Source organism: Phyllostomus hastatus, unplaced genomic scaffold (assembly GCF_019186645.2).
Source record: "Phyllostomus hastatus isolate PE091 unplaced genomic scaffold, TTU_PhHast_1.1 phas_contig_86, whole genome shotgun sequence".
Taxonomy (NCBI): Eukaryota; Metazoa; Chordata; class Mammalia; order Chiroptera; family Phyllostomidae; genus Phyllostomus; species Phyllostomus hastatus.
Window position 1 is genome coordinate 32,784,510 of NW_025333977.1, and position 12,898 is coordinate 32,797,407.

A 12,898-nucleotide genomic window follows, 5' to 3' on the forward strand; every position below is an offset into this window, starting at 1 on the left:
CTCAATGACTAGATGAATTTTCTGCAGACTCCAGGGGGCTGACATGCTCAGGGTCCCTCTCAGCTCTGAGTTCCTGCACCTTCAGAACCACTGGGCTCATCTGCACCCCATGTTTCATGGCAGCTCCTTCCCTTCTGCTCTCACCAACTGCAATCAGGGCTCTTTCATTGATCTTGCCCGAGAATCACTCACACAAGACTTATGTGTATCATAGACTTTACTGAACAAGGAGGAACACTGGAGTTGTTTTATATCACAGCAGAAAACAAACAAGCAAAATTATATAAGTATGATTCTCATTTCTTACAACCACTTTTGAGAATTTCTCTCTTGCCTCCTTTCTCCCCAGACATAATTCTCTGCTAAATTATCTGCTACTTCTTTCCCCTCCTGCCTTACTCCCTCTGAAGCAGAAGTAGCTTCATTCAGTTTAGATTAAAAAACAACAACAAAACAAGTTCTTAATCCTGCTACACTTAGTGTAAACAAAGAACAGGGAGTAATAAAGAAAACGGAAGCCCTCACCTTTATGCAAAACTGGATCCCCTCTTTCACACACACACTGTGTGAAGCACTTCAGCTGCAGACACACACACACACACATGCACGTACACACACACACAGCCAGCCTTGCCTCAGATGGACAGAACCCTCTTCAGGTCCCCAGTGATACTCTATCTACCTCTGTTTTCTCTTTTCATTTTCTCCTCTTGGATCCCAAAAGCTGTCAGAGAAAAGCACTGCTCCTTCTTCCACTTCATGTAAGCAAATGGCAAGGAACCATCGTGAATAGGAAAGAGACAGGATAGAGATAGGAATGTGACAGGAAAGAGACAGACCTGGAGAGATCCAGTTGGTGGCAAAATTGCTGCTAGGAGCCTGATGGTTTATTTAGGAACAAGGAAGATGATTACTGTGATGAAAAGCCACATTGCAGGCCCCATGCTATGCACTCAATGGGCAACCTCAAAACTTTTATTACAAAAAGTGAAAACAAACACAGATTCTAAACCTAGACACCCTCATGCAGCAGCTCAGCCCCTGCCCTGAGTTTCTCCAGCTCTTCACTGTTGTAGCCTGTGGGGCATGGCTGGTATTTGGCACCTGAGGCCTCTGTCCCTGAGGAACAGCGATGATGCCATAGGCTGCAGATGCCATAGACAGCAGCCAGCACAGCTGCCCCTAAAACCAGGTGCCAGCAGAAGAAGATGGTGAGGAAGGCGAGGTCCATGTGATTTTCTGATCTCCAGGGCTTCCCAGAGGGAGGAACATACAGCACCAAGCAGATCTGCAGCAGCCAGGTGCTGAACACCAGTCCCATCCAGGACTTGAGGAACCAGAGTGAGGGCTGGTCAGGGACCCACACCTCGATGATGAGCACCAGGCCGACCAGGAAGGCAGGGACTATGAAGAGAATGTGCAGGCGGATCTCCAGGGCGTCCTTGTGTTCAACGTGGGATGCCATCAGCAGTGCCAGTGTACAGCAGGCCAGGGCCTCAGCTGCTCGCTCCAGCTTCATGCTCTGCCGTGCCTGGCATGACTGGCTCACAACGTCCACTATGCCACTGAGCAGGAAGAACCCATACATGGTGACATGCTGCCAGTTGTTTGAGAATAAGAATGGCCGCTGAGGGTCCTCCCAGTCTACTATCTTCAGCCGGTTGACTCCTGGAGGGTAGAAGAACTCAGACATAATGCCAGTCAGGCTGATGATGATCTTCACCAGTCCTTCCACAGGTACCCACTTCCACCACCTGTGTCCTCGCTTCTCCCTTGGGGGTACAGGGGCCTTGAAAAACCTCTGTCCCCGTAGCAAGGCCAAGGACGCCAGCAGTGAGTAGTAGAGTGAGTAGAGGAGGAAGATCACCCCTGGCAGCAGGTGTCCCTCGAGGTTTCCCATTGTCTCCGTGTATGTGTCCTGGCCAGCAGCGCAAGAGCTGGAAGATGAGCAGCAACCTCACAGGGCCCTCCTCACAAGCAAGAGTGACTGCTTCTGAGCAGTGGAGAGATCTTCCTGACCCAGCCCTGCCCCAGCCTCCCACACTTGGAACGGTGTGCCTCCCTGTGCTGGAAGCACCTAAGTCCCTCCCAGGGGTGGGTCTCCTTCAGAGACGTGAAGCTTCACCTCACTCTTTTCCTCACTTAGATGGGCCACACCTGGAATTGCCACCTCTGCCCCTCACAGCTACACTGGTTTGCCCTTTATCTCACCGCCTTTCCACCACACCCCACACAAAAAGAGAAAGGATGAAATAGTTAAGGTACTCCAGCAAAGAAGGGTGGTGGCTGACTCTCTTCTATGACTGTGTGTACGTGCCAGGCACATTGCATATTTTTTCTCATTTAAATCCCTTAATAACACAATGAGGGAGTTACTGTTAAGCAAATTTTATGGGTGACATCGAGACTCAGAGGGGTGAAGGGTACCACAAGTAACACACCTAGCAGCCAGCACAGCAGACCCAGGGCTATTCCTCTGTTTACAAAGTCCAGAGTTTGTGCACAACAAAGTGACTGAATCTCAGTTCCAACATTGCAAGTTTCATGATTTATAGGCAAGTTACTTTGTCCTCTTCAGCCTCAGTTTCCTGATTTATAGAATGAGAACAATTACTTCATAGGTTTGTTGTGAAGATTAAATAGAATAATGTATGTAGAGTGTCTGATACATACTAAATGCTCAGTAAATGGTAGTGATTATTAGTAACTTTACTATTGTTATTACTAACATTCCTTGCTAAATTCCTATGATGATGAAGTTGTGCAGGTGTTTCTATGAATGATACCAAAGCAGGAACCATAAAGAAAAAACGGTGAAAAACTCAATTATATTAAAAAATTGAAGTTTTTAATTAATAAAATTAAACATTATAATTATTAATTAATTAATTAATCAATTAATTACTGTTAAGAAATTTTAAAAGCAAAACAAACTGTAAAATTTTACTCTATATGTAACAAAATAGTAGTCCCCTTACACCATACAGAGCTCTTACAAATAAAAAAGTTAAAAATGAACACCTCAGTAGGAAAATGGTCAGTGACATAAAGTGGCTATTCATTGATGAACAACAGTAAATGCTTACTAAACTTATGAAATTCAAGATAGTAAATCTCACTGGTATGTGAATGAATAATAGTAAAATCTTCATGATACCTGTTATGAGTTGAAAGTTTGCCTGCCCCAATATTCATATGCTGATGTTCTAATTTGCACTGTGATGGTGTTTGGAGGTGGGTCCATGGGAGATGATTAGGTTTAGATGTGGTCGTGAGAGTAGGACCTTCATGATGGGATTAGTGCCCCTGTAAAAAGAGGAAGCAAGAAAGATGTCTCAGCAGAATGTGTATTCTGTGGTTGTCGGGTAGTGTTCATGTATGTTTGTTTAATGTAGTTGGTTCACTGTGTTGTTCAAGTCTTCTGTTTCTTTACTTACCTTCTGTCTGATGGTTCTCTCTGTGTGCATACACCAAGGAAAGGCCATGTGAGCACACAGCGAGAAGGTGGCCGTCTGAAAGCCAGGAAGAGGGTCCTCATCAGAACCCAACTATGTTGGCACCCTGATCTCAGACCCCCAGCCTGTAAAATACCTTCCCAACCTATGAATATGTGTAGTTTAAATTACCTGGGCTGTGGCATTTTGTTAGAGCAGACCAAGCTGACTAGAACAGAATTTGATACTGTGAGGTGGGGTGCTGTTGAAATACCTAAAAATGTGGAAACAGCCTTGGAACTGGGTAATGGGTATAGGCTGGGAGAATTTTAAGGTTCATAGTATAAAAAGTCAAGATTAAGATTGCCATGAATGAATAAAGGTCATACAGGGGAGGGCTCAGGAAAGAAGAGAGAGCTGTAGAGGAAGCTTCCATCTTAGAGAATATATAAATAGTCATGAACAGAAAGTTGGTGGAAATAGGACTATAAAGGCTATTCTGGTGTAATCTCTGATGGGAATGTAGAACATGTTATTAAACAATGGAGAAAAGGTAATTCTTATTACCAAGTGGCAAAGAGCTTGGCTGAGCTGTGATCATATGCTGGTGTTTTTGGAAGGTAGAACTTGTAAGAGAGGAAATTACAAGTTTAGTTGAGAAGATTTCTAAGTGAAGTGTTGAAGGAGAGGCATGGTGCCTCCTGACTGCATACATATTAGTAAAATGCAAAAAGAGGAAAATGAGTTGAGGAAGCAATTGTGAAGCAAAAAAGAACCAGAACTTAAAGATTTGGAAAATTCTCAGTGTGTCCATACTGGAAAAAATGAGAAAGCTTGTTCTGAGGAGTACCCTAAGGGTGTGGCTCAACAGCCCTTTGGTAACGAGACTGTGTATGCATGAACCTCAGATCTACTCAACAACCTCATCAGAAACACTGCCAGTTTGAACTGAAAGGGATGCACCCAAGACTAAAGGGAGGGAGGCCATTGGACTTCTCAGATCCTGTGGGACTGGACCATAGAGCTGTTTGGCTGTGAATGTGTGCTATTCTTCAAGACAAGGGAAGAATTGTCCTGAAGGCAATTCAGAGATCATCAGGCCTAGTTTCAACAGGCCAGACAGTAGCCACCTGGAGACTTGGGGGTGGGGCCACCCAGAACTGTGGGCTGTCAACTCACCCAGTAGAGAGCCATAGGAGTTGGATTGCTACCAGAATGGGCCCTGAAGGCTGGACTACCACCCCAATGGGTCAGCAAGTAGAGCATTAAACTGTAACATCTAATGATATTTGTCTTGACAGGTTTTGAATTTGCTGGGAACTTGTCTCGCCCATATCTGATTTAGATATTTAGATGAGACTAGATTTTAAAGTTGATGTTGCAACTGGTTTCAAACCAGAAAGTTGGCATTGGTGCTGCCTGTTACTACCCAGCCAATAAATAGAGACAAAGATTGAACCTTTATGGGCTCTTCATTCAGGTGTCTGGTAATCTGAGAAGATGGCCAGTTATGTACCCTAAAAGCTGTCTTAACTTTTTATCTCAAACCAACCTTTAAAAAAATTTTAAATATATTTTATTGATGATGCTATTACAGTTGTCCTATTCCCCCCTTCACTCCCCTCCACCCTGCACACCCTCTCCTACCCACATTCCCCACCTTTAGATCATGTCCATCGGTCATACATATACATTTTTTGGCTTCTACATTTCCTACACTATTCTTAACCCCCCGCCCCCCGTCTATTTTCTACCTACAATTTATGCTACTTATTCTCTGTACCTTTTCTCCCTCTCTCCCCCTCCAACTCTCCTACTGATAACCCTCCACGTGATCTCCACTTCTGTGGTTCTGTTCTTTTTCTAATTGTTTCCTTAGTTTGTTTTTGTTTTTGTTTTAGGTGCAGTTGTTAATAACTGTGAGTTTGCTGTAATTTTACTGTTCATATTTTTTATCTTCTTTTTCTTAGATATGTCCCTTTAACATTTCCTATAATAAGGGCTTGGTGATTATGAACTCCTTTCACTTGACCTTATCTGGGAAGCACTTTATCTGCCCTTCCATTCTAAATGAAAACTTTGCTGAATAGAGTAATCTTGCATGTAGGTCCTTGCCTTTCATGACTTGGAATACTTCTTTCTAGCTCCTTCTTGCCTGCAAGGTTTCTTCTGAGAAATCAGCTGATAGTCTTATGGGAACTCCTTTGTAGGTAACTGTCTCCTTTTCTCTTGCTGCTTCTAAGATTCTCTCCTTATCTTTAATCTTGGGTAATGTAATTATGAATTGCCTTGGTGTGTTCCTCCTTGTGTCCAACTTCTTTGGGACTCTCCGAGCTTCCTGGAAGTCTATTTCCTTTGCCAGGTCAGGGAAGTTCTTCATTATTTGTTCAAATAACTTTTCCACTTGTTGCTCTTCCTCTTCTCTTTCTGGCACCCCTATGATTCCAATGTTGGAATGCTTAAAATTGTCCCAGAGGTTCCTAAGCCTCTCCTAATTTTTTTGAATTCTTGTTTCTTCATTCTGTTCTGGTTGAAGGTTTATTTCTTCCTTCTGGTCCACACAATTGGTTTGAGTCCCAGTTTCCTTCCCGTCACTGTTGGTTCCCTGTACATTTTCCTTTACTTCACTTTTCACAACCTTCACTTTTTCCTCTATTTTGTGACCATAGTCAACCATTTTTGTGAGCATCCTGATTACCAGTGTTTTGAACTGTGAATCTGGTAGGTTGGCTATCTCTTCATCACTTAGGTGTATTTTTTCTGGAGCTTTGATCTGTTCTTTCACATGGGCCATATTTCTTTGTCTTGGTGCACCTGTTATGGGACAAGGGGTGGAGCTTTAGATGTTCACCAGGGCAGGGAAATGCACAGCATTGCATTGTGGCTCTGTATGTCAGGGAGGGGTCTGAGAGGGAACAGTGCATCTTGCTCCACTCTCTGCTGGCTTTCAATCACTTCCCCCACCACTCACAAGCAAAGTGGGCCCTTCTGGTGGTGATTCCCAGGTGGTTGGGTTTGTGTACACACTAGGACCCTGTAGGTCTCTCCAATGAACTCTCCTCTGAGGCTGGGAATTTCTCCTGCCACCTTAACCCACACAAGTTTTTTCAGCCAGAGGTTTTGAGGCTTTAATTCCTCGGGCTGGAACCTGGGTTGCATGGTCTGTCTCACTCCCCAGTTGTTCCTCATGGTTTATCTGAATGCAAATGTGGGACTGCCTACTCCACCAGCTGCCACTTTGCCTCAAGTCCTCTGCCCGGCTGCCTGTCTCTGCCCCTCCTACAGGTCTGGATGGATGTTTCTTCTTTAACTCCTTGGTTGTCAGGCTTCCAAACAGTTCAATTTTCTGGCAGTTCTGGTTGTTTTTTGTTTTTTAAATTGGTTGTTTCCTTTCTTTTGGTTGTGTGAGGAGGCACAGTGTATTGAACTACATCTCTGTCTTGGCCAGAAGCATTTTTACTTTTTTCTTTGACTGGATCTTACTTTTCTGCTTTTTGTATGCCTTGTCATTTTTTTGCTTGTTTTTTTTTTTTTTTGAATAAGGAAAATTTGAATCTGGTAATGTGATATTTCTGAAATTTAGATTCTCCCTTTCACAGGGTTTGCTCTTTTTGTTTTTCATTTTTGATTTTGTAGGCTACTTCTGTGCTGGGGATCACCCTGAGGTGTACACTTAATATCTTCCCAGGGCTCTCCTGTCTGCTCTTTTTCCTGGGCATATTTAGTGGCTTTCTAAATTCTCCTGCACATGCAGTTGCTTTTGGGTGTCCTAGTTCTTAAATGTGTGACCCCCAAGTAATGAAAAGGAAAAAAAATGAAAGGGAAAAAGAATGTGCTGGCTCTTTATATCTCCTGAAAGTTGATTCAGTGGGGTGTGGTGGGGTGGGGGCTTGCAACAATGGAGGGGCAATAATGGCTGCCCACCACGGTGTCTGCACCTCTGCCAACTGAAGCAGTAACCAGTGGCTAGAGCACATATTCTTGATATTTGGAGAGCAGTGTCCTTCTGTTCACCCTTTCTCCTGCCACCTGTGTGCAAGCTGCTCCTGGAATGTGTGTATGCTTCCATGCCATGGGGTTGGGAGATGGGGGTAGGTATCTATTTCTGAACAAAAAGCTGAAATAGACTGTAATTAATAATTTACCATCAAAGTGTTCTTTTAGAAGTTGCAAGCCTTCAATAAACCCTACAGTTCTAAAATAGATACATCAGACAAAACTTACATCCAGTATGATTGTTGTCTAGTGGAGAGATGAATTCCTGGTTCTTCCTACTCTACCATCTTCCCAGAATCCTTTTTTGTTCCTTCTTATATCTTCTATTTATTTTATTTATTTTTTAATATATTTTATTGATTATGCTATTACAGTTGTCCCATTTTCTCCTCTTCACTCTCCTCCACCCTGCACACCCTCTCCCACCCACATTCTCCCCCCTCAGTTCATGTCCATGTGTCATAAGTTCTTTAGCTTCTACATTTCCCATGCAATTCTTGCCCTCCCCCTATTTTCTACCTACCATCTATGCTACTTATTCTCCATACCTTTTCCCCCTGTCTTCCTCCCACTCCCCTGTTGCTAACCCTCCATGTGTTCTCCATTTCTGTGGTTCTGTTCCTATTCCAGTTGTTTGCTTAGTTTGTTTTTGTTTTAGGTGTGGTTGTTGTTGTGAGTTTGCTGTCAGTTTACTGTGCATGTTTTTGATCTTCTTTTTCTTAGATAAGTCCCTTTAACATTTCGTATAATAAGGGCTTGGTGATTATGAACTCCTTTAACTTAACATTATCTGAGAAGCACTTTATCTGCCCTTCCATTCTAAATGAAAGCTTTGTTGGATAGAGCAATCTTGGATGTAGGTCCTTGCCTTTCATGACTTAGAATACTTCTTTCCAGCCCCTTCTTGCCTGCAAGATCTCTTTTGAGAAATCAGCTGACAGTCTGATGGGGACTCCTTTGTAGGTTACTGTCCCCTTATCTCTTGCTGTTTTTAAGATTCTCTCCTTCATTTTTACCTTGGCTAATATAATTATGATGTGCCTTGGTGTGTGCTTCCTTGGGTCCTACTTCTTTGGGACTGTCTGAGTTTCCTGGGCTTCCTGGAAGTCCATTTCCTTTGCCAGATTGGAGAAGTTCTCCTTTATTATTTGTTCAAATAACTTTTCCACTTTTTGTTCTTCCTCTTCCCCTTCTGGTACCCCTATAATTCAGATGCTGGAACATTTAAAGATGTCCTGGAGGTTCCTAAGCCTCTCCTCATTTTTTTTGAGTTTTTGTTTCTTCATTCTTTTCTGATTGAATGTTTCTTCCTTCTGGTCCACTCCAATGATTTGAGTCCCAGTTTCCTTCCCATCACTATTGGTTCCCTGTACATTTTCCTCTATTTCATTTAGTGTAGCCTTCATTATTTCATCTAATTTGTGACCAAATTCAACCAATTCTGTGAGCATCCTGATCACCAGTGCTTTGAACTGTGCATCTGATAGGTTGCCTATCTCTTCATCGCTTAGTATTTTTTTCCGGAGGTTTGATCTATTCTTTCATTTGGGCCTTTTTTTTTTGTCTTGATGCATCTGTTATGCAGTGAGGGGTGGAGCCTTAGGTGTTCATCAGGGTGGGGCAATCCACATTGCTGGTTTGTGGTGCTGTATGTGGGCTAGGGGGTCCAAGAGGGAATAATGGTGCTTGCTCCGCTCTCTGCTGGATTTCAGTCACTTGTCCCACTTCTTGCAAGCAAATTGGGCCCTTCTGGAGCTGATTCTTATGTGGGTGGGTTTGTGTATGTCCTGAGACCCTTTGGGTTTCTCCAGTGAACTCTCATGTGAGGTTGGGAGTTTCTCCTGGCGTCTCAACCTTCACAGGTGTTTTCAATCAGTGTTTTGAGGCTTTATTTCCCCATGCTGGAGCCCTGTGTTGTGTGGTCTGTCTCACTCCTCAGTTTCACCTGGTTTATCTGCTCACAAATGTGGGACAGCTAGGTCCTCCAGCCACCTTGCACGCCCCGCCCCTCCACAATCTGCGCCTCGCTGGGTCTGCCCACTGCTGTCTTGCATGCCCAGGGTCCTCTGGCGTTTGGGCTGTGAGCCCTCTCTGTCCTGGCCTCCAGACTCTGCCCCTCCTACCAGTCTGGGTGAATGTGTCTACTTTAATTCCTTGGTTGTCAGACTTCCATACAATTCAATTTTCTGTCAGTTCTGTTTTTTTTTTAAATTGTACTTATTTTGGTTGTGCAAGGAGGCACAGTGTGTCTACCCATGCCTCCATCTTGGCCAGAAGTCCTTCTATCTATTTATTAACATTTTCATTTTGTTTATACATTGTTTTTCTTGACTTTATCCAAATCTTCCATTAGGTCTTGAGCATTTTTAAGAGAATTGTTCTAAAGTCTTTATTCACCATCTGGTCATTCTTATGACCAGTCTCTGTTGATTGATTGATTGATTTTTTGAAGGACCATCCCTTCTTGTTGCTTTTTATGCCTTGTGACTTCTTTTTATGTTGCAACAACTCTGGAAATCAGATTTTCCCCTTCTCCAGAGTTTGCTAGGTTTTGTTTGTTTATGATTCATGTAGGATGTCTGTGCTAAGGATCAGCCTGAGGTGTAAACTTAAGGCCTTCTTAGCTCTTTTCTGAGTTTACCTTTTTCTCTGGGTATGCAAGATGACGTTCTAAATCTCTCTCTATATATGGTAGCTTTTAAACAACCTAGTCCTTAAATGTCTGGATCCTGATTGGAAAAAATGGAAAAATGAAGAGGGAATAAAACAGGCTCTGTCTTTTTAAAGTGTCCTCAAAGCTTCAGCTAGTGGGGCTTGCAATAAAGTTGGCCCACCTCTTTGTATTCACCTTTGTTATTAAAAGGAACAATCAGTGATTAGAACACAGATCTTCAATATTTGGAGGAGGACAAAGTATTTCTTGTCTCCTCTGGCTCCTTCAAGCCTCTTCAGGAATACTGGTACAGCTACCTGCCAGGAAGTTGGGGGTGGTTGGGGATGGGTAGCCACTATTGTGCTAAGCTGAAGTTGATACAAAGTAATTAGGACTTATTGTCCTTTCACTGGAAGTTGAAAGCCTTTGAATAGACTCCAAAGTTCCAAAATAGTTACATTAGACAGATTCTCTCAATATAATTGTTGTCTAGGTGTGGAGACAGAGTTCTGACACTTCTTACTCTTCCATATTCTCTGATGTTACTTTTTCACATGCATTCATTTTTGGGTGAGTATATTTCTATGCAATTTTATCTCATGTAGAGATTCATGTAACCACCATCACTTTCACTGTCATATCTTAAAATTCTTTCAATTCTCTGTCTTTGGGCTACAATTTAGTTGCCAAAGACATTGACTGTCTATGCCATACTGATCCATGATATTGGTGAAATTATGCTGGTAAGATCTAGAAAGCAAGAAGTAGTAGGTAATCTAGATGACTTAGTATGACGTATGTCTTGTAGAAGGCAGAAGGTAAAATAAATAATGCATTTTTTAGACCATAAGACACACCTAAGTTTTAGAGGAGGCAAATAGGAAAGAAAATTTTGAAGCAAAAAGTGTGGTAAAGTATTTAATAACATAAATAACATAATATTTCACCAATGTAAATGTAAACAGAACTCAACAGCAGCATTAACAACCATTATTCCTCCCAAATTGTGTGTGGGGGGCATGCATCTTAAATTATGTGTGGGGGGGTATGCATCTGAAAATATGGTATGTAGAAGTGTGCCACCACAGCAAAAATTTTAGTAGTCCAGTAGCATATCAGGATATTCTCTCAAAGGGAAAGACAAGTCGCTGAGTCTTGTACTCCCACAACTAAGAAGGAGAAGACACTTGGGGTCTCTTGGGTTAGTGGAGGCAACCTCTGAATGTACTGTTCTGATCCTCTTACAGGGTTTCCTTGATAGTGTTTAGGTGAAGGCCAGTGTAAGGAAAGAACTTTCAATTGCCACAGGTTGCAATACAAGCAGATTTATCATTACCCAGTAGATCCAGCGGTGGTAAGTTTCATGGAGTCTATCAAGTCCAAGTAGAATCACAGTAAGGGCTCCAAAATTTTTGGAGGAAAACCATGATCAGTTTGGCAAGTGACTGACTATCCATCCTCATTTTGAGTAATTTCTCTTAGCTTGCTATTGGGCCCTTTTGGAGACTGAGCACTTTTCCCATTGGATACCAGGTAATCATGTAATCTGTTTTCTGATTCTAAAGTCAGGCAAGCATAACAGTGCTCCATCATTAAATATGTATGGTACAATGAGATTGAGCAAATTCTGGAAGCATACATAACTGGCATGAATGTGTTGCTCACTTCCTCAGCATGCTTCTTCTTCCCTCTTCTTGCTCAGCCAACCCCATGACCATGTGCACATTTTTCTGTGACCCCTTGATGTGAGGAAAATATTCAAGCTTGGTTCCAGATGATTCTATCAGGAATGCACTAAACAACACTATAGTTCTACCCCAGGGTGGCCCAGAGGAACAGTAGAGAAAGAAAACATTTCCAAGGGGCAGAACTTTGAACAGAGTAATTTAAATTGTTTTATTTTCCACCTTTTAGTTTCTACTTTTTTTTGAATGGCTCAAGGACCCTAAATTATGTGTAGTGTTTAAAATCTGGTCACGTGACCTAGAAGAACTAAGATTAGAGGATTTATGACAAAGAGGTTTGAGAAAGAGTTAATGGCTAGAACTTTCAGAATGGGCCAAGAATATTTCCATTTCATCGGAATGCTTAGAACAGTATTCCCATGGAGGTTTTTAGTAACCAGGGTCCAGGACAGCCCACTGTGTAGGTGCCATTCAGCTCCCTTCCCACTTCTGTTCATGCTTAATGGGCTTGTGAACAGTGTAGCCATGGTGGCTGGAGTGGAGTTTATCTGTAGTCTTTTTTTAAAAATACATTTTATTGATTATGCTATTACAATTGTCCCATTTACCCCCTTCACTCCCCTCCACCCTGTACACCCTCTCCCACCCACATCCCCCCCTTTAGTTCATGTCCATGTGTCATACTTGTAAGTTCTTTAGCTTGTACACTTCTCATACTATTCTTACCCTTCCCCTATCTATTTTCAACCTATAATCTATGCTACTTATTCTCTGTACCTTTTCTTCCTCTCTCCTCTTCCCACCACCCTGTTGCTAACCCTCCATGTGACCTGCCTTTCTGTGTTTTTTTTTTTTTATGTTCTAGTTGTTTGCTTAGTTTCTTTTGGTTTTGCTTTAGGTGTGGTTATTAATAATTGTGAGTTTGCTGTCATTTTACTATACATGGTTTTTTTCATCTTCTTTTCTTAGATAAGTCCCTTTAACATTTCATAAAATAAGGGCTTGGTGGTGATGAACTCCTTTAACTTGATCTTATCTGAGAAGCACTTTATCTGCCCTTCCATTCTAAATGAAAGCTTTGCTGCATACAGCAATCTGGGATACAGGTCCTTGTCTTTCATGATTTGGAA

General features: G+C 42.3%; 1 protein-coding gene across 1 annotated transcript; it reads right to left on the reverse strand.

The window, feature by feature from the left end:
• Nucleotides 1-222: 222 nt before the first annotated feature.
• LOC123827226 (transmembrane epididymal protein 1A-like) lies at nt 223-2,017 on the reverse strand. The gene has a single exon (XM_045851666.1). It carries the CDS (start codon nt 1,898-1,900, stop codon nt 1,013-1,015), a length of 888 nt encoding a protein of 295 aa, XP_045707622.1. The 5' UTR covers nt 1,901-2,017; the 3' UTR covers nt 223-1,012.
• Nucleotides 2,018-12,898: the final 10,881 nt, after the last annotated feature.